The sequence below is a fragment of the Harpegnathos saltator genome, unplaced genomic scaffold (assembly GCF_003227715.2).
Source record: "Harpegnathos saltator strain DR-91 unplaced genomic scaffold, Hsal_v8.6 scaffold471, whole genome shotgun sequence".
Classification (NCBI taxonomy): Eukaryota; Metazoa; Arthropoda; class Insecta; order Hymenoptera; family Formicidae; genus Harpegnathos; species Harpegnathos saltator.
The window spans coordinates 125,202-150,724 of NW_020230285.1; the positions used below are offsets into that span (position 1 = coordinate 125,202).

Below are 25,523 nucleotides of genomic sequence, written 5' to 3' on the forward strand. Positions count from 1 at the left end.
GAGATGTTTCCAAAACACTACCTATTTTTGTCTTTTACCCAAGCCATTCGCAATATATGAAGCTTCAAAGTTGACATCCCGCCGGCTTTCACATTATCTGATGTGCACCGCAGGGAAGTTGAAGTATCTTATTGTCTCTTGTCTCTTGTGTAGTAAATACTTTGAATTCCATTTCGAGTCACTAGTATGCACTTCTTATCATACATAGGGCGCTAAATATTATTATTCGCCTATTGCACTTTCTCTCATTGATACAACTTATTTCTATATTTTGGTTATTCCCACAATTTTATTTCTGATTAGTTTCATAATCGCCGCTTTTGAACCGTCTAAACTAAAATGCATACAGGGTTATCGAAAAGTTCCAGGACCCCTAATATTTTCAGTTAGAATGCATTTTGGAAAAAATATCCAATAGCAGAGTTATATGGTTTCAAACGGAGAGTAAGATGATGACTTCGATCTTGACTTTGATTATGTCCTTCAAGGTCATTTAAAGATCGACTTCCAAATTTCAAATAGAAACCCAAATTTTTTATTACACTGTCCTTTTCTACCAATTAATTTGAATAACTTTTGTCTGAAACATTTTTTTATTTGCCTAATGTTTTTTGAGATATTTAAGGAAAACTTGATAACTTTTTCAATATTTAACTCACGATATCTCGCTATTTGTCGGAAGAAAAAGTGGTACTAAATTTTTCTGTTTTATTTAATCTCAAAAATATATTGTTATAATAGCACCTTGACTTTTGTTAACTTACTGACTTTTGGAAATTTCAAAATCATCAAATTAACAAAAGTCAAGGCGCTATTGAAACAATATATTCTTGAGATTAAATAGAGCAGAAAAGTCTAGTACCACTTTTTCTTCCGACAAATAGTTAGCGAAATATCGGGAATTAAATATTGAAAAAGTTATCAAGTTTTCTTTAAACATCTCAAAAAATGTTAGGCAAATAGAAAACTGTTTCAAACAAAAGTTGTTTAAATTAATTGGTAGAGAAAGATACTGTAATAAAAAATTGAAGTTTTCATTTGAAATTTGGAAGTTGATCTTTAAATGGTCTTGAAGGACATAATCAAGGTCAAAGTCAAGGTCATTACCCTACTCTCCGCTTGAAACCATACAACTTTGTTATTGGATATTTTTTCCAAAATGCATTCTAATCGAAAGTATTAGGGGTCCGGTATTTTCGATAACCCTGTATATCGTATGATACAACGCCTTCACCGAAAAAAGAACAAATCGATTCGCATGCTCTTGCAGCATCTTTTCCTTGTTGGAATTCGTAAAGAATGGACCTTCACCTTATCCGTTGCCATTTTTGAAAGCACTGAACTGAATAATTTATAAGGTTATGTTGAGCCATTTGCTGTAATAAATGTAATTTTTAATAGCTGTATGTCAACACTGCATAACCGTAAAAAAGTAGGAAAATTTGATTATTTGAAACTTAATTTCTTAGCCGCTTAAGAGGATGCTGGACTCTGGAGTCGTCAACGAATTTACAAAGCGTCGATAACGTAGAGGCGATCGTCAAAAAGTAGGGAACGTTATTATCTGTTATCGACGTTAGTGAAGTTTGGTACATACTACTGTGATCAAAAAATAAAGTGAATTTTTCATTTAAACTTCGCGGGTACTATAAAATCATGAAATTATTTTTTTGTGGGTTAGTAGCACTGTCTTTGACATCTATGCAGAGTTTCATGTCAATATATTCAATTGCTGCAGAGCTATACGTGTTTTTGTAAACATACAAAAGTGAGTTTTTCGATTTTTACTATGTCTGATTTTGTTGAGCAAAGAATTTGCATTAAGTTTAGTTTGTGGAATGAATATTCTGCCGCGGAAACGTTGAGGATGTTGCAGAAGGCCTTTGGTGATAAGGCTATGTAGCAAAAAAATGTTTACAAGTCATATAAAGACTTCAAGGAAGGTCGAGAACGAGTTCAAGACGAACAGCGCCCCGGACGACCATCAACATCTACCGATGAAAGCCACGTCAAGGAAATCAAAGATTTGCTGTTGGAATATTATTTGTTATGCGTCGTTTGCGTGAAGCTATTCGCCTCAAGAGGCCAAAATTATGGGCAGACAATTCTTGGTTTTTGCACCACGATAATGCATCGTCCCACACTGCATTGGTTCTTCAAGAACATTTCGCCAAAAATTCGACCCATATCGTTCCACAACCACCGTATTCGCCCGATTTCGCCTGATTACCGTACGACTTACAGCTGTTCAACAAACTCAAAAGACCGCTCCGGGGACCGTTTCGACTCGATTGAGGAGATAAAAGCCGAATCGAAGAAAGTATTGAAAGCCATCTCGGAAAAAGACTTCTCTGACTGTTTCGAGGATTGGAAAAAACGTTGGCATAAATGCATTGTGTCAGGCGGGGAGTACTTTGAAGGCGATGAAATTAATTTGGAAGAATAAATAAAGATTTTTCATTTCATAAACAAATTCACCTTACTTTTTGATCACAGTAGTATATGTATATATATTTAATACATAGTATTTATATAGTATAGACAATTGCCGGATAAGCGCTGATACGATTACGCTATCCTTTCATCGCATTTTTCCATATACAGGGTGTTTGATAGCTGATCATGCAGACGAAAGTTGGAGATAGATTGGGTGTAGCTGAGAAGAAAAGTCATGTACCATAATGTCAAATTGGCAATAGTTACCCAGTTATTAATTAAAACATGTGAGCCAACGAGCGCGTAGAGAGCGGAGGGCGGCCGCAGTAAGCACGTAGACATTTGATACAGGCGGAGTCAGTGAGTGGCGATAGGAGAGCGCGCGCGGCGAGGGGCAACGTAAGCGACAAGAGGCGATCGCTCGCTCCTCGTCGTTCGCGCTCGTTCGCTCTTCGTCGCGCTCGCTCGCTTTTTGTCGCTTGCGCTCGCTCGCTCCTCGTCGCGCGCACCCGCCTCTTGTCGTTTACATTGCCCCTCGGCGCGCGCGCTCTCCTACCGCCACTCACTGACTCCGCCTGTATCAAATGTCTACGTGCTTACTGCGGTCGCCCTCCACTCTCTACGCGCTCGTTGGCTCACATGTTTTAATTAATAACTCGATAACTATTGGCAATTTGACATTATGGTACATGACTTTTCTTCTCGGCTACACCCAATCTATCTCCAACTTTCGTCTGCATGATCAGCTATCAAACACCTTGTATATCTTTTCTCACAGACTTCGGACAAATGTGTGCTGCATTGTCATTTCGACTTTTCTACACACAGATCTTATATGAATGTGAATGTGACGCTGCCCATATTTGCCTTCTCTCCGAAATGTGCATTTTGCTGCTGCTTCTCGGATTTTTCGACTCGCTGATATATATACAGCATAACATAACAAAGAATAATTTGAGCAATGAATATTATTACACGAAAATGGTTCTTCAGAAACAGTATGCTTGTTTTCACATAAATCGGCTTCTCATTTTATCGTATTCAGCGACTTCTTTTTGTCAAGTTTACGTTGCACTAGTAGTACGGAAAACGTTTTCGTATAGTGAATATTTTTGCTAAAATAAAGCGGAGTATTACGAATCATCCGAAAAAAGCGATGGGAAACTATTGTGAATAGGACACCGAGTTCCTCCTGCAACGTTTACGTCGCAGTGGAAGTACGGAATTGAAAACACTTTCGTACAGTGAATATTCCTGTCAAAATAAAGCGGAGTAATTCAAGTCACCCGAAACAAACGATGGGAAACTATTGCGATTAGGACACCGACTTCCTTCTGCAACGTTTACGTCGCACTAGCAGTACGGAATTGAAAACGCTTTTGTACGGCAAATATTCCTGCCAAAATAAAATGGAGCAATAAAAAACATGTTAGAAATACGATGAGGAACTATTGCGAATAGAATACCGACACTTTCTTGCAAAGTTTACGTCGCACTGGCTGCACGGAATGAAAAAGACTTTCGTACAGTGAATATTCCTGCCAAAATAAAGTGGAATAATGCAAAACATCTGAAGAAAACGATGAGTAACTATTGCGATTAGGACAACGAGTCCTTCTTGCAAAGTTTACGTCACCCCGGCTGTACCAAATTGAAAACCTTTCCGCTTTGCATAATAAATGTTTATACGAAAATAAAAAGGAATAATAAGAAACATCTTGGAAAAATGATGATAAGACACCTGCTGTTTCTTGCAAAGTTTACGTCGCATTCAACGCGCTGAATTGAGAATCCTTTTATAAAGGTAAAGTGCATGTGTGGGAATATGAAACGGAGCATTGCTCAATATGAAATTAATATTTTATATCGGCCTAGAAAAACTTTATAATGTGTAATTAAAAAATTACTTCGCACTGACTGGACTGAATTTCAAATCCTTTTGCATGGCAATGTTTCGCTTCATCTTTGCATGTATTTTGACTATGCGAAAGGGCTTTGATAAAGTATGAGAGAGAAAGAGTGTGAGAGAGAGAGAGAGAGAGAGAAAGAGAGAGAGAGAGAGAGAGAGAGAGAGTGTGTGAAAAAGAGAGAAGGCAAATATCGGTCGCATTCACATTCATATAAGATCTATGTGTAGAAAGAAAAATTGACAACACAGCACACACACGTTTGTCCAAAGTCTGTGAGAAAATATATATATGAAAAAATACGGAAAGGAAACAGCGCGAACATGTCGCCGCTCACTGAACATTATGACAATCGCTTCACCTCGCATATACAGGGTGTTTGATAGCTGATCATGCAGACGAAAGTTGGAGATAGATTGAGTGTAGCCGAGAAGAAAAGTCATGTACCATAATGTCAAATTGCCAATAGTTACCGAGCTATTAATTAAAACATGTGAGCCAACGAGCGCGTAGAAAGCGAAGGGCGGCCGCAGTAAGCACGTAGACATTTGATACAGGCGGAGTCAATGAGTGGTAGTTGGCAAGTGCGCGCGGCGAGGGGCAACGTAAGCGACAAGAGGCTACCGCGCGCGACGAGGAACGAGCGAGCTTTTTCCTTATAGCTCGCTTGCTCCTCGTCGTTCGCGCTCGCTCGCTCCTCGTCGCGCGCGATCGCCTCTTGTCGCTTACGTTGCCCCTCGCCGCGCGCGCTTGCCTATCGCCACTCGCTGACTCCGCCTGTATCAAATGTCTACGTGCTTATTGCGGCCGCCCTTCGCTCTCGTTGGCTCACATGTTTTAATTAATAACTCGGTAACTATTGCCAATTTGACATTATGGTACATGACTTTTGTTCTCGGCTACATCCAATCTATCTCCAACTTTCGTCTGCATGATCAGCTATCAAACACCCTGTATCAACACACCTATATATAATTACAACATAATGAAAAGAATGACATAAAAAAAATATAATTAAAGGATTATTGCAATAGATTTTCACATCACCTGTGAGGTACTATTGCTGATGCATTTTTTTAAGGGATTTACCTAGTGTGACAGTTTGAAAAAATCGAATTTTTTTTTTGCAATTTTTGACAGTTTAACATCTGTAGAATAATATCCTGAAATGTTATGGTCGTATCTGAAATATTTTAGAAACGGCAGATATGAAACGACAGCGCAGCTGGTCGGGGGCCATAAACTCGATCTCGCCGGCGAGGAAGGACGCCGGGCAGTTGCGGTAGTTCTTAGGCTTTGACGTAATCGTTTATACTTCAAAGATAGAAAAGAGAGCCTGGTAGTTCCAAGGACTCACAATAATCCCTTTATGTTTGTACGAAAGCGTTGTTGGCAGCTCAAAATGTTTCGAAGCCGCTCGACGCAGGTATACGTAAGCGGCCCGTTTAGTTCACTTTTAGCCACTGTGCAGAGCACATCGCAGCGCGAATTTCATTCAAAATGAGTGGGAAAAGTCAATCTAGTGTTCAAAAAGGCACACACGATACTCTAGCGCGTAGAAGTACCAATAAGAAAAGAAAGTTCCAGGGAAATCGACACACACTGGAGTGTGTCGATTATGCAAAAAACGAGACATGAGACGAATGATGGTAGCAGAAAAACGGCACCACGAGGCTTTAAAGGAGGCTCGGACAGCTCGCAGGACAGCTGGAGCGGCCCAGCAACAATTTTTCGAACAAGAGGAAGGCGAATTATATGGGCCTGGAATAGCTGAATAGCTGTAAGTATGATAAATTTTCTTTTATAACAAAAAAATCAATAGTTAAAACTTTAAACGTGTTTTTCTCGAAACAACGTTTTCGAAATTTGCTGCAGTCATAACTCGCGAACAAATTAATGAATCAACTTCAAATTTGATAGGCATACTCAGTACATGTTTCGTCATACAGTAAACTAGGATATTTTCAATCCGTCAACAAATGTCAATTTGCCACGCAAAAAACGGGCACTTCTTTTTGCTAAATTCGAACTTCTTTTTACAACACCGTAATTTTTTTCCGTAATTAATTTTCAATATTTTTTCATAATCCTAGTTCACTATATAGGAAAACTTATCTAGTTTAACGCCTTTTTTGTCTTTTTTTTATTTCAGGCACTCTGACGTCACTTATCGCTGCAGCAGTTGGGCTAATTTTTTTTTTACCTCCGGGAAATTACTAATATTTCCAATATATGTCAATATTTTTTCGTAATATAATTTTTATAACTTCTTTAAATGTTACCTAATATAGCCTCAAACTTTTAAAATATATGGCAGAATAGTTTTTTTTTAATCCTCGAAAATCGCCCTCATTTTCATGTGGTCACATTAGGTAGCCCCTTAAAGTGCTTTCCCCAGTAGGCCTACTCCACTAAATAATAAAGAACAAATACGATAAAATGTATGGCTCGGTAGGGAAACAAAATTTTAGAGCAGAGAGTACGCCGGAGAGGCAAAATTTTCATGCGCATATTTACGTCATTCACAGTCAAGGGGTTAAGCTTATAAGACAACGCTTCTTGATGAATGATGCAATGAATAACAGAGATTTTAAAACCTTGCTGTCTTATTTGTTCAAAGAAGCCGTTTTTTCAAACCTATCATTGCGTTTGCGCTATCGGTGACTACAGCCGAACATTTGTAGAAATCAATGTCAAACTTTTGCAGAGTTTGACTAACAGCCTTAAAGATTTCAACACCTGTTGTTCTCCCTTGCAACGATACAAAGTCTGAGAGGTCTTTGACATGTGAAAAATCGTTTTACGTACGATTCGAGCAAAAATATACAGTTGATCCATATGCCGATTATCGGTACTCTCATAAATACATAATGAATAATACGAATAAGACGCAAATGAACATTTTAATTTCTCTTGTAAAGATGAAGCTGTATCATCTATCCGTGATTTTACAGATTTAATGGAATGCTTGCAGCTTTTTCGAAAGTCATCGAATCTCCAAATGATTCGACCGCTGCAATAACGCATTTTTTAATAAACGTTCTTCTTTAAATGATACTTCCCTTTCTTCCTTGATGCGAGCTAGTTCTTCTAAAATGTCTTTGGATATATCATCCATAGTACAGTCTAAACGACCCAGGAAATCCTAGTTTACTTGTTTCCAAATGATCATTTACTTCTTTTCATCTAGTTTTCCTGCTGAGCCATACTTTCTATCGTAATTCTTCATTTTTTAGTGGAATAGGCCTACTGGGGAAACCACTTTAAAAAAAAAACGCATCAGTAATAGTACCTCACAGGTGATGTGGAAATCTATTGCAATAATTCTCTAATTATACTTTTTTTATGTCATTCTTTTCATTATGTTGTAATTATATATATATATATATACAAGGTCATCGAAAAGTATTGGACCCCCCTAATATCTTCAGTTAGAATGCATTTTGGAGAAAATGCTCAATAGCAAAGTTGTATGGTTTTAAGCGGGAAATAAGATGATGACATTGACTTTGACCTTGACCATGTCCTTCAAGGTCATTTCAAGGTCAACCTTATTTCTTTTAAATGGAACCAACATTTTATTACATATTCTTATAGCTTATCTCGAGAGCTTTCCAAAATACTATAATAAAACATTTTTCCATTAACTTTTGGAGTTATAAAGGTTTGAAGTTAACAATTTGTTAAGTGGTGTGTGATTCCGACTAGTTAAGGCAAGAGTGGTGTGTCATTCCGACCAGTTAAGGCAAGAGTGGTGTGTGATTCCGACCAGTTAAGGCAAGAATGGTGTGTAATTCCGGTCAGTTAAGGCAAGAGTGGTGTGTGATTCCGGCCAGTTAAGGCAAGAGTGGTGTGTGATTTCGACCAGTTAAGGCAAGAGTGGTGTGTGATCCCGACCAGTTAAGGCAAGAGTGATGTGTGATTCCGACCAGTTAAGGCAAGAATGGTGTGTGATTCCGGCCAGTTAAGGCAAGAGTGGTATGTGATTCCGATCAGTTAAGGCGAATTTCATTCCAATTGGTCAGCTTGGGCAAAATATTCAATTGTACCAAACAATTCACAACAAATGTTCAAATTGTTGCCCTTCAACAGCCTGGCAATGTGCCAATCTGTTATAAACAGCTGAAACCGCATTCCGGAACGTTTCCGGCGGTATTAATTCTATCTCTCGAGTTATTCTCCCTCTTAAATCATCTAAATCTTGAGGCTTGATGGCATAAATTTTACTTTTCAAGTAACCCCACAAAAAAAAGTCAAGTGGGGTCAAGTCCGGAGACCGAGGTGGCCACTCAATATGACCCCTTCGCCCTATCCACCTGTTCTGAAAGACCTCATTCAAATATTGACGGACAATGACACTATAATGAGGTGGAGCTCCATCCTGTTAGAAATAAATTTCATTCATATTTCCACCAGCTATCTCGAATATCTGGAACAATTTGTTCGCGAAGCATGACTGTATATACTTGTGCTGTCAAATTCCCTTCAATGAAGAAAGGGCCAACTGGTCCACCATTAAGAATACCAGCCCATATGTTAACTTTTTGTGGATATTGGGTATGATTGTTTCTTTTCCAGTGAAGATTAACGTCACTCCAGTATCTACAATTGTGTCTATTTACATTTCCAGTCAGTTCAAATGTTGCCTCATCAGAGAGAACAATATTATTAAGTAATAGAGGATCGTCGACAATCATCTCCATCATAAGATCATAAAATTCGATGCGTCTATCAAAATCGTCTTCGAACAACTCTTGGACCAAATGGAATTTGTATGGATGCCATTTATTCAATTTCAGAATTTTACTGACAGATGCATGACTGATTTCCTGTTCTTGTGCAACGCGATTGATGGAAATGTGGGGACTTTCAACGAAAGACTGTAAAACATCTAATGCCTTATCATTATTTGTTGCTGTTTTACGTCTACCAGATCTTGGGCGGCTTTTAACGCTACCAATGTCCTCGAAACATTGAATAGTACGGATTATAGTACTTTTGGAGATCCTATTATTTTCATTCCGAAAATTTTCATTAAATAATTGCGTTACTGTTTTATACCCTCTTTGTTGATCTCCCCATCCTCGCATCATTAACAGTGTTATTCGATCTCTTTCAGAAAGCTCCGCCATTCTTAATTAGAGCAAAGAAGAATTAATCAGGTAAGTGATAGGAAATTGATCTAAATAATTAAGTAGAAAAAAATATTAATTATTAAGTGTTGGTCCAACTATCGATTTGTTTATTTCAACCAGCACTAGCAAAAAGCTCGTTGAGCAACTAATAGATCGTTGAAAATCTAATAGATCAATTAATAATATTTACGAAAAAATTCTGGGCTATTGGAAACAAAATGAAGATGTTTGGGACAATTAATTGAAGTGCAATGGCTTTTTTGCTACAGAAACAATTTTTGGGGCTGTTCGTTTTCATCCACGAGGTGATTGCTGCTCTCTAAGAAGAAGACAGCATTGCATCAAAGATTCAAATCAGTGATCCACATTGTTTGCTCAAGAGCTTGTATTATTATTGGTGCCTGCGAGAGTGAGACAATAAAGATCTGCCCCGCCAACGCTTTCGGGCAGATTCCCGCTAACGCCTTCGAACATCGAGCAGCTTCTTGCGATCATCTTCGGGCAGTTTTCCGCCATAGCCTACTAGCATAACCGCTTGAACCCGTACAACTTTGCTATTGGACATTTTTCTAAAATGCATTCTTGCTGAAAATATTAGGGGGAGCCGATACTTTTTGATTAATGTATTTTCTTTAAACCAATTAATTGGTATCATTATTTCGCGCACAAAAGTATTAAGATTATGATTAGTGAAAACTAAATAATATTTTACAAGATATTTTACATTTTGTGTCAAAAAGTTGTTAATTTCAAACCTTTATAACTCAAAAAGTACTTAATGAAAAATTGTTTAATTATAGTGTTTTGGAAAGCTCTTGAGATAAGCTATAAGAATATGCAATAAAATATTGGGGGTTCTATTGAAGAAAATAAGGTTGACCTTGAAATGATCTTGAAATACATGGTCAAGGTCAAAGTCGAGGTCATCATCTTACTCCCCGTTTGAAACCATATAACTTTGCTATTGGACATTTTCTCCAAAATGCATTTTAACTGAAGATATTAGGGGGGTTCAATACTTTTCAATGACCCTGTATATATATATATATATATATATATATATATATATATGTATGTATGTATGTGTGTATAAAACACATAAACATATATATTTTAAAGCGATTATTAAAGGAGGAAAAAATTATAATTATAATAAAACACGAGGGTACGCTCCAGCTGACATCTTACGTAGCGACGGGCCTGAACGATCCGCGGTCGTCGCCTCGGCCGCTGAGCGCGGAGCGGTGGAAGGAGAACGGTGGGTGTCACCGCTTGAAATCCGGCCGAAAAGGGCACTTAGTCTCCAGCTTTCACTTAGACCACCGTAAACTCTTGTTAGGGAGCGCGCAGTAAAGCTTCTCAAACTGTGTATTATAATAACGGACAGAGTAAGAGGGACATAGTCCTCGTCTACAGATTTTCAGTAACTGCTATCAAATGTTTATGTTGTTTACCATGCAATGGTCCTACCCGCTTAGATCATCGTAGACTTTTGTTGGTAAACTCACAGTGAAGCTTCTCAAATTGTGTTGTCATCATTTATACTTACGTAGATATTTTCAAAGATTAAACGGGAAAAGCGTAAAACAGGAAGGGAGTGAAAGGAAGACACAGATTTAGTTTGTATGTAATATATTTCCTAGTTGAAGCTCTTTCGATATGGATTGTGAAGACATGGAGCATGAAGAAATAGAAGATGATGAAGTAGAAGACGAAGAAGTAGAAGACGAAGAAGACATCAACCATATACTCATAGACGATAGTAATTATGATAGTGACAGTAGCAATCAATTAGTGAGTGAAAGTGTGAAGAAATTGAAAATTTCAGAAATTAAAACTTTGAATGGTCAAACAAAAGTGTGTTGTATTAATTTTTCATATAATACTGGAGACCATCTACAGTTCTGCACACATCAGTTCTGTGTTTTTTGACGGCGCACGCGATACAGTGACAGAAATATTTGTAGTACGAGAACACATTATCGAAAGACATGACGTGATTGACGGTGTATTTTGTTCAAACTGTAAACATCTCGTCTATCAAATAATATCATGCAATCTGTGTCCAATATATAACCACTAACATGACATATTTCAAATATTCGTGAGAGGATTTAGCTCGCATCATTGTGAAGGAAGGAATGGGAGAGGGGAAATAAATACATAAATTGGTATAAATAACTTTTTTTTACTTTTACCATCATTCTTCTTCTCTTTCCTTCTCCTCTTCTACATTTTCGTAATTATTAAATAAATTATTTAGAAATGGAAAAGAATGGAAAAGGACCGGAAACGAATAATTCAACAATAAAGTAGAATATTGTTTTTATTTGTTGACAACTTCATACATAATGTCTTTTACAGCGCACGCTAACAATCAAGCTTGCAATCAATTAGTGAATCACAATCAAAATCACTGCTTTCGCATATCGCTTATGTAGCATATTGTGTTTTAGTAATGTTTATCTCGCGAAGAACATTTACAAAACTATTGAATTTACTATATACTAATTGTATGTATGTAATTAATACTAACTGTATGAATATTTTCTGAGAGCCATAAGCGCATATGATTAATACAATCTTCGAAGGTAAATAAAACATTTGTTACGTCCTGCGAACTCCGGACAATTAATTAAAAATTTTTTTTTCCTTTTCCCTTTTCTCTCTCTCCTTTCGAACTTCTATTCTCCTAATATAACTATATAATAGGAATATATATATATACAGGTTGCGTGAAAAGTTCGCGGAGCGGCATCTATAAGTAAACGGTAGAACTATAAATTGTTGTCGGTTATATAGAATCACTCTTCACATGAACCTAGGTTAGGTTTTATTTCCATCTGTCAATTCTTTCTGTGTTTACAAGCCAATTGAAGTTGACGTGTCAGTATATTTGTTTGCAATGGAAAATTTCAAACAGCGTGCAGTGATTGAGTTCTTTGTTAAAAAAGGTTTAAAGGCAATGGAAATTCATTCCGAGATGGTAAATGTGTTAGGGGAATCTGCTCCTTCAAAAATAATGGTTTGTAAATGGGCACTTGAGTTTCAACGTAGTCATACAAGCATTGAAGATGATCCACGCAGTGGACGTCCAAAAAGCGCATCAACACCAGAAATCATTGAGCAAATACATGTTATTGTTTCTGAAGATCCAAGTAAAATTGCTCATACCATAGGCATTTCAGATGAACGGGTACGGCATATTTTGCATAAAGAATTACAAATGAAAAAGGTGTTTGGAAAAGTGATGCCGCATACGTTAACAATTCAATAAAAACTCGCTCGAAAGCAAATTTCTCAGCGTCATTTGGATCGTTTTAAAAAGAATAAAACCGATTTTGTGCATCTTTTTATAATTATGGGTGAAACTTGGATCTATCAATTTAGGATCACCATGATCCTAAATTGAAACAAGAACGTTTATAGTGGACTGAAGCTGGATGTTCAGCTCCAAAGCAAACGAAGCATGAAAGATCGGCAAAAAAGGTTTTGGCATCAGTTTTTTGAGATGCTAAAGGGATTTTGTTAATTGACTATCTGGGAAAAGATAAAACAATTAACTCTGAATATTATTGTAACCTTTTGGATCAATTGGACGCAAAAATTCGCGAGAAAAGACCTGGTTTTTGCAGCACAAACAAATCATTTTTCACCAAGACAACGTACCTGCTCACACAAATGTTTTGTCAATGTCTAAATTCAATGAATTGAAGTACAAATTGCTTGATTATCCACCGTATTCGCCAGATTTGCCACTCAGCGACTTCTATCTGTTCCGAAACCTGAAACAATTCCTCCGTGGAAAGCACTTTTTGTCGAATGAAGAAGCTATAGCAGTTGAATGAAGAGGCATAGCCTTCGCAGACCTTCCAGAAACACACTTCCGCGATGGAATAAAATTATTGGAGAGCCATTGGGCCAAGTGTATTGAAGTTAATGGAGACTATATTGAAGAATAAAATCATTTTTAGAATTTGGTATTCTTTATTTCAGTTTCGCTCCGTGAACTTTTCACGCAACCTGTATATATATATATAAAATAGGAAACAGACCCATCTGGCGAACAGCCGTCGCGCCAAATGAAAGGCCAAATGAAAAGAAATTCAGAAAAATTTCATAACAGGAAACAGTGTCCTTTTGTAAAAATCTAGAGTTTATATTTGGGTAGTGTTCGCCAAGTGTATCCGTCAGCTATAAACATTTGAAACTCTGCGCTAACAGATCTCCAGTAGAACAAAGCAACTCGAAACGCTTCTGCTCTAAAACTTTGAAACCTACATCTCCCTTATCTAACCATATGCTGCCTAACAACAAAGCTTAGTCGTAAAATCTGATCTCAGCCCTTGATTTTCGGCATCTTGACTTTTTCAGCTGGCCACTTGTATACATCTCTCTACCCCACAAGAATCCACCACCATCACACTTGTCGTGTCTAATCATAACCTATCCACCCAAAACTATGAGACATCCACGCTCCACCCCTTCTTCCATCTATATTCATGTCTTCTAGAACTAACTGTCTCCTCCCACAATGTCTTTTAACTTCGCTCTTAACTTCTAATGGCTAAGACTCTTTCCCACCAAGCTCAACCAGGACCAATACTAAAAATTTACTAATTAAATCTTTGACATCATTGGGCTCTCCTTAGGGCTTCACCCCTTCCCAAAAGGCTATCTCTCTACCCACCCTGGCGGGTCCTACCTCCGATCAGTATAAAAACCGCGACATACGCCTCCGCGAGCACTCTCACTCAGACATTCAGATTTTGAGCATTCGGACTCTGATTCAAATCTTCAGAATTCCAGTTTATTCAAATATTCAATATTCAAACATTCAAGCACTCAGATTTTGAGAAAACAGCGGGCTTTCTGGTTCTAACAAGTGAACGATTATTTGGTGCCTCAATCGGAATACTCGGCTGGTGCAAATTTCCAAATATTAGGAACCAGAACACCTACGCAGAGCTGCGCCATTCTCCCTTTTGCTTGTGTCAACTCATCTCGAATCAGCAGTAAGTTTGTTTAACTCTCTATTCATATTCCTTCCCTTTTTCATTCTTTCTTCTTCCACTTCTCACACACACACATATATACATACAATCATTCGCGTAAGTTGTCATATGCTAAACCACGCCGTTATATCATTTTGTTATTATTTTAATTTTAATAAATCTGTTAATAGTCTATTTTCATCCAATTGATTTCAAAATCTTCCCCCACCTTCCAACAGTTGACTCATGGTCCTATCTTCGGTAAAGGGATTCGCGTCCTTGACCGAAAAACGGACCGCTCATCGTACGTCAGTGACATCTGTCCAAGCGCCCGGGGGCAGCCAAAATATGGCGTCGACCCCGGGGCTTATTTCTATTATTTGCACCGGATAAGGAGGGGCAACGGTGGAGGCCGGCATACATGGACAGCAGGTCTTAAAAGGATAGCAACCTTTGACTTTGAGAGACTGTCAGCTTGTACCATCAGGTACAAGTAACAATGCCTCTCTCTGTAGTCGCCGTGCGCTCGGGATAGCACTAGAGATGTCGCTTCCGAACGACATCTCTCAACGTTATCTGGGGAGGGGAGAGTGTCGTGAGCGTGGAGCGTCAGATAGCTCAGTGGTCTAGAGCAGTCGCCCAGCAAGCGAAAGACCCGGGTTCGATTCCCGGTCTAGCGGCTACCGCGCTCTCGATATTTTTCTCTCCTCGGAACGAAAAATGAGATGCAGGTCCCGAACGCGCGGCGTCCCGTCGCCACCTAGTACGCCCTCCTTCTTTCATGGTGACTTTCACAGTGACCAAATAAAGGGACCCGTCGGGTTCCTGACCCGACGGGTCCCCTGGCAAGCATGTACGAACGAGCTTCGCCTTTTCTGCTAACGAAAAGGTTGCGCTCCTCCTCTAGGATGTAACACATTTATCGTATCCGGTTTTAAAAATAAACAATTATTAAATATTGTAAATTTCACAATCTGAATTATATTGGGTCTATGCATAATTCTGTAGCAAAAATTGAATAAATTTCAAATGCAAAATATTTAGCAAAAAAACCGATTTTAATCAACTAAATATGTTCCATTCTGTTCAATGACTTTCTGCCATCCCTATATAAGCTTCATTATCTCTTTCATAGAAGTCCTGAGGTCTTTAGGCAAAGAAGTCATCCAAGTGGTTTTGAAGGACGTTCAGGAAACTGAAGGTTTTATTATTCAAATTGTTCTGTAGCGCCCGAAACAAGTGATAGTCTGAAGGTGCAAGGTCCGGGCTGTACGGTAGGTGCACCAAAACATCCCACCCAAGCCGCAATAACTTAGGCCGGGTCATCAGAGAAACGTGTGATCTAGCGTTGTCCTGGTGGAACATAACGCTCTTTCTGTTCGCCAATTCGAGCCGCTTCTGATCGATTGTTTTTAATTTGGCCAGTTGTGAGCAGTACTTGGTCGAATCAATCGTTTTGTTGGGTGGCAGCAACTCATAATAGACGATTCCTTTCCAATCCCACCAGATACAAAGCATGACCTTCTTCGGGTGTAATTCAGCCTTTGCGACCGTATGAGCAGCCTCCCCGCGCTTCGACTATGATCTTTTTCGACTTTTGGGGCACCATCGCGTTCTTCGCGATGGTGCCCCAAAAAAGTTCCAAAATGAGGAACTTGAGAAATTGCTTGATATTGATCCATGTCAGACACTTGAAGAATTGTTTGCAGCATTGGATGTTGATCGATCCACCGTTGGAAAACGCCTACATGCGCTGGGAATGGTTCAGAAGGCAGGAAATTGGGTACCACACGAGTTGAAGGAAAGGGACATTGAAAGGCGCTTGGTTACGTGCGAAATGTTGCTTCAACGACAAGAAAGAAAGAGTTTTTTGCATCGGATCATCACTGGCGATGAAAAATGAATACACTATGACAATCCTAAACGCAAACTAGCATGAGTGAAGCCAGGTGAACCAGGTCCATCAACGCCGAAACGCAATATTCACGGGTCAAAGGTCATGCTCTATATCTGGTGGGATATGCGGGGTGTAGTCTACTATGAGCTGCTGAAACCGTCCGAAACTATTAATTCTCAACGTTACCGATTTCAACTAATGCGTTTGAAACAAGCTATTCAAGAGAAACGGCCGGAATGGCGCGATAGACACGAGAAGCTGATTTTGCAGCACGACAACGCTAGGCCACATGTTGGTCAACCCGTCCGGACATACCTAGAAATGGTGAAATGGGAGGTCCTACCCCACCCGCCGTATTCACCAGACATTGCCCCTTCAGATTATCATTTGTTCCGGTCGATGCAGTCGGCACTTACTGGAGAGCGTTTCACTCCATATGATACAACCATATGATACTACCCCATAGCATACAAAAATGAGTCGATGACTGGATCGCCTCGAAAGAAATAGAATTCTTCACTCGAGGAATCCGTTTATTGCCCGAAAGATGAGCGAAGGTTGTCGGTTCAGGTGGAAAATATTTTGAATAAAATCATTTAATATTTTCATATTTAAACTATGTTTTTTGTCTACATAAAAAGCGATGAAAACTTATTCCCATACCCAATAATTAAACTTCGTATATGTCACGGATCTCGAATACTTTTTTAAAATGTCGGCACAAATTTCAGTTTTCACTTAATGTACGACACTTCATATGTTTGACACATGTACGAGCGGAAAAACAACTGCGAACGACGTCTGTCGGAATTTCGCTACGGAATTATGCATAGATCCAATACATTTTACACAATTCGATTGATAAATTTTCTATACGCATCGGGGAAGACGATGATTTGTAAAAATTGACCTATAGAAATCTTTGGATGTCAATACGTTATCCCATTAACGCATTCCAAGTTTTGATCGGCAATAGCAGTTGGTTGCCATGATTATCACCAATGAATATGTCTGCAATTGATTCAGCTCCTACGCTGAGAGAGACGGGGAGAGAGAGAGAGAGAGTGAGAAAGAGAGAGAGAGAGAGAGAGGGAGATCCCGATATCCAAATATTTATATGCAGTTGTAGTTAAACCGTATCGGCGTCCTAAGATACGCGTAGCAGGAGGTCGTGGAACGCTCAAAAGATATAATAGAAAATTTGCATGTCCGAATCTCGGAAAAAATTACTACGATTAAATTAAAAGAAACAACATTATGACACTCACCTCTCCCATATTTTTTTGTGCGATGGAGCCTCGTCTGTGTGTTGAATCGATGTGTAAAAATTTGTGTCTTTGGCGTTCACTGTGGCACCGACAGCATACATTTTTCTAAACTTTACTATGTAGACACAACCGATGAATCTCGTTTTTACGGAGCAACTGATAAAACAAAAACTTTTCCGAAGCTTGATATTATAGTTACTATATATTAGTGCATCCCCTTCTCTTATTCTTCGGAGTTACCAATATTTGTAGCACATGCGCAGATATTTGACTTACGTATGTCCAAACCTGAAATCTTTGAAAAATGTTCATACCATATCGAAGGTTTCGTGTTTGAGGTAAGTTATACTTCTGAGGATCTATATGGAAAAATTTTGTATCATATCGTAGGTCACATCCTGTGAAAAACTTAGTGTTGCATCATGTGAAAAGATATGGCTATTTTGGATTAGACCTATCTGGCTTACACATGTCTAAACCTGAAATCTTTGAAAATATTGATATCATATCGAAGGTTTCGTATTTGAAATAAGTTATACCTCTGAGAATCTATATATTTTTTCTAGTGGGAAGAATATAAAGTAAAGCGTTCCAGAGAGCAGAGTATCCTCTGTAGTTAATAAAGAAATGGAAGACTTCGCTCAAACCGAACGAGAATTGTTGGAGCAATCCACTCATCTGAATTCGCGAGAGGTTTACGACGCGTGGGTGCAAAAGTGTGACAAGTGTATCAGATGTTTGGAAGAACAAAGTTGATCAAAACGACCGCGATTGTTGATTAGCACCGCGCAATCAATGGCTCGTATTGCGCGACTCGAGGGATTAAAAATCTCTGTACAAGAACGCTTCATACATATGGGTGCAGAGCATGTATCAAGAGCTGCAGAATTAATATGGAGAGAAATTGATACGGCATTCGAAAACCGCATATCAACCGGCGCGGTTATCAACACGAACCATATTGGACCTCTTCGATTTCTCTAAGATGCGAAGAGTACGGTGCTCGAGCACGTGCGAAGTGCTATGGAAAGACACAACAATCTTAAGGTGAACACTGTTTTCAATGGCGAGTTCATCGCGAATGACAATCACGCGTTCAAAAGCATTAACACGAGAAAGTGTGAACTCCTTTCTGCTTTGGATTTGGAAAAGTGATACGAGCACGCGTCATCGAACCCACCTTAGCATCTTTGGAAGAATTTCAAGAACGTGATAGTGGGTGGGCACTGTTGCGTATACTTGATCTCACAGTCAATGTGAACAAGTACAATCCACTGCATGAGGGATGCAACATTGAGTTGCGGCGCGAAATAAAATTAAAGAAAGCAGTGGTGAATTAAAGAAAACGTGCGAACTAATGACAACGCATGTTTTGCATGGTCTATGGTCGCGGCATTATATTCAGCTGAAAGACATGGAGACCGGGAATCTTCGTACCCACGTTACACAAAAATATTCAATCTTCAGGATATTGAATTTCCCATGACGATTAAACAAATTACCAAGTTTGAACAGCTAAACAACATATTCATCAACGTATATACTATTCAAGATAAAAAGAAGCAGGAAGAAGCATATATGATCGTTCCGATACGTCTCTCCAGTAAGAAGGAAGAGCATGTAAATTTGTTATGTGCAAGATCCATAAGACTACAACGTGGGACATTTTGTGTAGATTAAGAATTTGTCACGTCTTGTGAGCTGGCAACTAAGTAAGAAAAAATGCAAGATATATATATATGTGATTGGTAAAGATATTCTCTATAAATACAATATAACAGATATGATATAAAAGAAAAACTCGTAATATCCATTTCTTTTTCGTTTCAGTTGTTTGCATTATTTTCATTCCAACGAGAAATTGAAGAATCATACCATAGTTTACAAGAAGTTGAATGACCGTGCAATCATCCTACCGACGGAGGACAACAAGTGGCTCAGCGTAATCAACTACAGTAGAAGGGAACGGATTCCATTCGTGGTGTACGCCGACCTGGAATGCATTCTGGAGAAGACGCCAAACGAAGAAAAAAGTCGTATGTGTATCAGCATCATAAAGTACATAGTATAGCTTATTACGTACGATATTCCTACGACAAATCATTATCCGCGTATTAATGTCGTCGCGATCCGAATTGCATTTCGTGGTTCGTCGAGAAATTTAAACAATTGGCGCATCATATAAAAGTTATTTTGTATAATAATAATAATAATACTTCTATGGAAATTTTATCACAAGAACAGTGTGCAGCATTTTATAACGCAACGCACTGTCATATATGTGAAAAATCATTCGCGGTGGGGGATATATGCGTACGCGATCATTGCCATTTAACCGGACAATACAGGGGTCCTGCACATTCCAATTGTAATTTAAATTATAAAGATTCCTATTATATTCCGATAGTTTTTCATAACTTATCAGGTTATGATGCTCATTTTATTATCAAGGAAGTAACCACCGCGTTCGAGAGCTCCATCGATGTACTACCAATAACGAAAGAAAAATATTTCATTTACCAAACATATTAAAGACCCATGTAGAGTTTGCCGGAATTACAACGCGCCTGGCGTTTGCCGGAGCTATGGCATTTATCTGGCAGCCGGAGCTCTAATAGCCAGTACTGGGCCAGCGCTGCCAAATATCTGACTACTCGAGATTCCGAAGTTATACCGAATACCGACGCTAGGCCAATGTATGGCAGTCGATGGTGAGCCGGAGCTCTAGCAGCCAATATTAGGCCAGCGCTGCCAAATATCTGGCTATTCGGGACTCTGGCCCAGCAATGGCCCAGCGCTGGCAATGGAGCACTGGCAATGGAGCACTGGCAATGGAGCACTGGCAATGGAGCACTGGCAATGGAGCACTGGCAATGGAGCACAAGCTCAGCACTGGAGCTGTATTCCGTACACGCTTACCGACAATTATCGGTGTCGTTAACAAAGTTGCGTAGCTTTTCTACGTTATACAAAAGCTGCGCAGTACTGTTAATGACACCGATAGTTGTCGGTAAGCGTATACGGAATACAGCCCCTGGCTACCTGTACCGAGCCAGCGCTGACAACCAGCGACAAATCCGTAACGCAACGTTGACATTGAAGCTCACTTGTACATTGCTAGGCAACTACATCGGATATCCAGGGTTGTAACAGAGCGACAAAAGGGCATACAGATTGCATTAGTAAACGCAGTTTAGACAGATTACATTTTTCCGTGTCTATTTGTTGTAAATTTTCACTTAATTTCATTATAACGCAAATATATGTGGAGAATATGTCTGTTTATTACCGGATAAAAAAATGCCGTGAGTTAAAGAAAAGACGAAACGTGAACGAACAGCGAAGCACATTAAGGAAAAAGCATGCAAGGATAAATATTAGTGCTGATAACAATCATAATCATGATCGTGAGTCTTATAATAATTTAAGTAGTGACACTGTGAATAATAACATAGAGACAGATGAGGTTATATTTCGAGATGCGAATAAGAGTGAAAATAACTATGAAATAGAGATAGATGAAATTACGTTTGCAAATACGAATAGCAGTAAATTAGCTTTGACTGAAAACCCAAGAAAGGAATTAAAGAAAAAATCTTACAGTAGACATTGCAAAATCTAAATACACTAAGATTATGCGTAGTAACGGATTTGTTAGTGATATTAAGGAAAGAGGGAAACGTGTTGTTACCAAAGACAGCAAACTTTATTAAGTACGACGCACCATAGACCTTTATAAATAATGACAAGTACTCGGGAAACAGACAGTTCGTATGTATACTTAGGGATAAAGAACGGGTTAGAAAAAATAATTTCACCAAATATGTATGATGAAAATAATATTTCGGTATTAGTTCACAGAGACGGGATGCAAATTTTTAATAGCTCAATAATTCAGGTGTGGCCAATTATTTAAAAAATTTTTCATGTGAATTATGTAAGCAAATCTTTTGTTATCGCTATTTATTGCGGAGATTTCAAACCTAAAAGCAGCGTAATTTATCTGAATGATTTTGTAATAGAAACAAAAAATTTAATAAATAACGGTGTAGAAATTCGTGGTGAAAAATATTCATTTGAAATAAAAGCTATAATTGCAGATGCTCTTGCGAGAGCATTTTTTAAGTGTTGCAAATCACCAATCATATTATGCATGCGAAAGATGTATTACGAAAGTTGTGTCTGTTGATAAGAAGCGTTTACAGAAAAGAGTTTACCTAGAGATGGATTGTTTGAAACGAAATAACGAATCTTTTTTGAAGCAACATCAGCCAGAGCACCACAAAAAAAATATTAAATCAGCATTGCTGCAATTAACAAAATTTGACATTGTTAATTCTGTAATTATAGATAGCATGCATCTTCTGTATCAGAGTGTGATGAAATTTTTACTTGAAAAATGGCTTGTGAAGAAAAGTGTTAAAAAATGTCAGAAACAAATTTTAAAGATATATTGCATTCAATCAGTCGAGATATATCACATGAGTTTCAGCATAAAAAAATTGATATTGATACAATAGCCAGATGGAAAGCAACACAATTTAGATTTTTCCTGCTATATTGTAGTGCAATAGTTTTGCAGGATGTACCTTTGACAAATTATTATAAACATTTCTTGCTATTGTTTGCCGTATTTTAAACAGACGACACATAACGTTATTACTTTGTAAATACGCGAGAAGCTTATTAAGAAAATTTATTTATTTATTACCGTCTCTCTATGGGGAAGAATCTCAAGTTCTAAATATGCATTATTTAATATAGCAGACGATGTACAAAAATTTCAAAGTACTACTGAATGATCTGTCCGCGTTTTGGGGTCAAAATTATATTGGTATTTTAAAAAAATTTGTTAAATCGCCAAATAAGCCTTTAACATAAATCGTAACTAGACTGTCCGAATTAGAATCGCAAGAAACATTTGGCTTACAAAAAAAACACAATTAAAAAAATGAATTTTTCATATTTTCGACATACAGGGTGTCCCATTTTAAAGGACCCATTCAAATATCTCAGAAACACTGCGTTAACTCGAAAAATGCTTAAGACAAAAGTTGTTTAGCTTGAAGAAGGACATAGGACAGCTATAGCATTTTGTTTATAGATGGCTCCATTTTCGAGATATTTATTGCTTATCAATTTTCTTAAATGGAAATCTAAATTTTTTATTATATCATCTTTTTCTACCAATTAATTTGAACAACTTTTGTCTGAAATATTTTTTTATTTGCTTAATATATTGTGAGATATTTAAGGAAAACTTTTCCAACATTTACTTTACAATATCTCGCTAACTATTCATCGAAAGAAAAAATAGTATTAGACTTTTTTACTTTATTTATTTATTTTTATTTATTTACTATCAAGAATATACTACTATAATAGTGCCCTAACTTTTATTAATTTAAAAATTTTGAAATTTCCAAAGGTCGATAAGTTAATAAAAGTTGGGGCAATATTATAGTAATATATTCTTGATAGTAAATAAAATAAAAAGTCTAATACTATTTTTTCTTTCGACGAATAGTTAGTGAGATATCGTAAGGTAAATGTTGGAAAAGTTATCAAGTTTTCCTTAAATATCTCAAAATATGTTAAGCAAATAAAAAAACGTTTCAGACAAAAGTTATTTAAATTAATTAGTAGAAAAAGACGATATAATAAAAAACTGGGATTTATATTTAAGAAAATTGATAATCAGTTAATATCTCGAAAGTGGCGCCATCTATAAACGAAATCCCCCTTCAAGCTAAACAACTTTTGTCTTAAGCAGTTTTCGATTTAACGCAGTGTTTCTGAGATATTTGAGTGGGTCCTTTAAAATGGGACACCCTGTATATACAGGTTGTCTCAAAACTTTGGCACACGGGCTCCGTAGGGATATAGAGCTAAGTGAGAGGAACAAAAAAGTCCTGTGCCATCGCAATGTGAAAATCGTAGTAGTTTTTTAATTACAACAGCGCAAAGTTAGGCGTTTTCCACGCCGAGCGCTGTCTATAGACGCTTCGCAGCAAGCTGTGTGCGTAGGGACTGACAAGGGGAGGACGCATCGACCGGGAAACGGTTTGGAACGAAACTTACGGAGTTAATAGTACTTGACTACTAATAACTCATGGTAATAGCATACGACGCAATACCTCTTAGTTTTCGAGAAAAGGTCTAAAGAAAAGAGCGAACAAAGTATACGAGTTAATAAGAAGGGTATTCAAGGAAGCGGCGTAGCACAGCAGCGAAGGTAACGAACTACCGAGCTGACGGCTGAGGTTCGATCCCTGCTATATGGTTTTTTTATTCTGTAAGCATAAAAATGAAACAGAAAACATTAATAAGTAATAAAACTGCGTTTCTTAAATATATTAGTGTTTGTTAAATATACTATTAATAATTTAAATTGCAAAAAAACCGTAAATCTTATCTATAAAATATATAGTGTATGAGAAAATTTTTATATAATAATTGGAAATAGGAGTAAAAATATATTATATTTTCGCTGGAGGATTTTTCGATAATAATTCATTATTCTCGTAAATAGAATTTGCATATACGAAAGCATTAGTGAATTCACCTTTAAAATCTTCATTTTCAAAAGATCTTTCTTCAAGCGATTCTACATCAACTATTTTGCTTGTTGAAGGATTCTCTGACACTGTTATGATATATGTAATTTAAATATGATCACCGAATTGCTCTGTATCACTAATAAACGCACACTGCTGCTTGCTCTACTGACGACTGTTCCGATGCTCGAATCATTTCGTCATTCTTAACGATCGTTTAGAATGACACAAAGGAAGTTTTTGGAGGGGGATTGCCAGAAGAGATAAAGACACAACACAACTTCAATACAACACGACTTCTACACAATATAGAGAGTTGTAACAGAAATAAATATTTTATATATACAATATAAGATTACGAAAAATTATCTCATACTAGTTTAACCCTTTGCGATCGGCCGATTTCGAAGAGATCGGTAAACATGGATATCTGTAAGTTGATCTAAACATTTGAATCTAGCATCGGGAGGATAGTTTCATTATCGCTAGCCTCATTTGCCGTGCCGCACGCCAGACGATCATGAATGCCAACCTGGCGGCATCGACTTCTACGACGACTTGCGAATGCCGCCACTGTGGCAGCATCGACCGCAAAGGGTTAATAGCATTCCTATATATTTCATAACAATATTTTTATTCCTATTTCCATTGCAATTATTATATAAAAATTTTCTCATACACTATATATTTTATAGATAAGATTTACGGTCTTTTTGCAATTTAAATCATTAATAATATATTTAACAAACACTAATATATTTAAGAAACGCAGTTTTATTATTTATTAATGTTTTCTGTTTCATTTTTATGCTTACAGAATAAAAAAAACCATACAGCAGGGATCGAACCTCAGCCGTTAGCTCGGTAGTCCGTTACCTTCGCTGCTGTGCTACGCTACTTCGTTGAATACCTATCTTACTAACTCGTACACTTTGTAGGCTCTTTTCTTTAGACCGTTTTTTCTCGAAAACGAAAAGGTATTGCGTCGTATGCTATTACCATGAGTTATTAGTAGTCAAGTACTATTAACTCCATAAGTTTCGTTCCAAACCGTTTCCCGGTCGATACGTCCTCCCCTTGTGAGTGATAACACGGCTCGCGCTGACCGTCACGCGGCGTCAAAGCGCCAAGACGCTATCGCGACAGTCAAGGCTATCACACACAAATGAACGTAAGCAGTAAGACGTAAGCAGTAAAGAAACTGACCAATTACAATTAATTATTCTCGTAAATTTTAAAATGGCGTCCTTAAATTTAGATTGTGATTGGTCGATTTGCTTACTGCTTACATCTTACTGCTTAAGTTCGTTTGTGTGTGATGGCCTTCAG

The 25,523-nt window shown here is 37.8% G+C and overlaps 1 protein-coding gene, 1 long non-coding RNA gene and 1 other non-coding gene across 3 annotated transcripts in view; 2 read left to right on the forward strand and 1 right to left on the reverse strand.

Moving 5' to 3' along the window:
* The window catches only part of LOC105188213 (ankyrin repeat domain-containing protein 50-like), a 101,116-nt gene extending 81,756 nt beyond the window's left edge, over positions 1–19,360 (reverse strand). Inside the window, exon 1 of the mRNA XM_025302217.1 lies at positions 17,638–19,360. Within this exon, the coding sequence (XP_025158002.1) occupies positions 17,638–17,646 (9 nt within the window). The 5' untranslated portion in view covers positions 17,647–19,360. The remainder of the gene's footprint in view (positions 1–17,637) is intronic.
* Positions 5,460–6,809, forward strand: LOC112589334 (uncharacterized). Its single transcript, XR_003113475.1, has 2 exons — positions 5,460–6,123; positions 6,496–6,809. It is a non-coding gene; the product is annotated as an uncharacterized LOC112589334 (long non-coding RNA).
* TRNAA-AGC (transfer RNA alanine (anticodon AGC)) lies at positions 15,080–15,152 on the forward strand. The gene has a single exon. It is a non-coding gene; the product is annotated as a tRNA-Ala (tRNA).
* Positions 19,361–25,523: the final 6,163 nt, after the last annotated feature.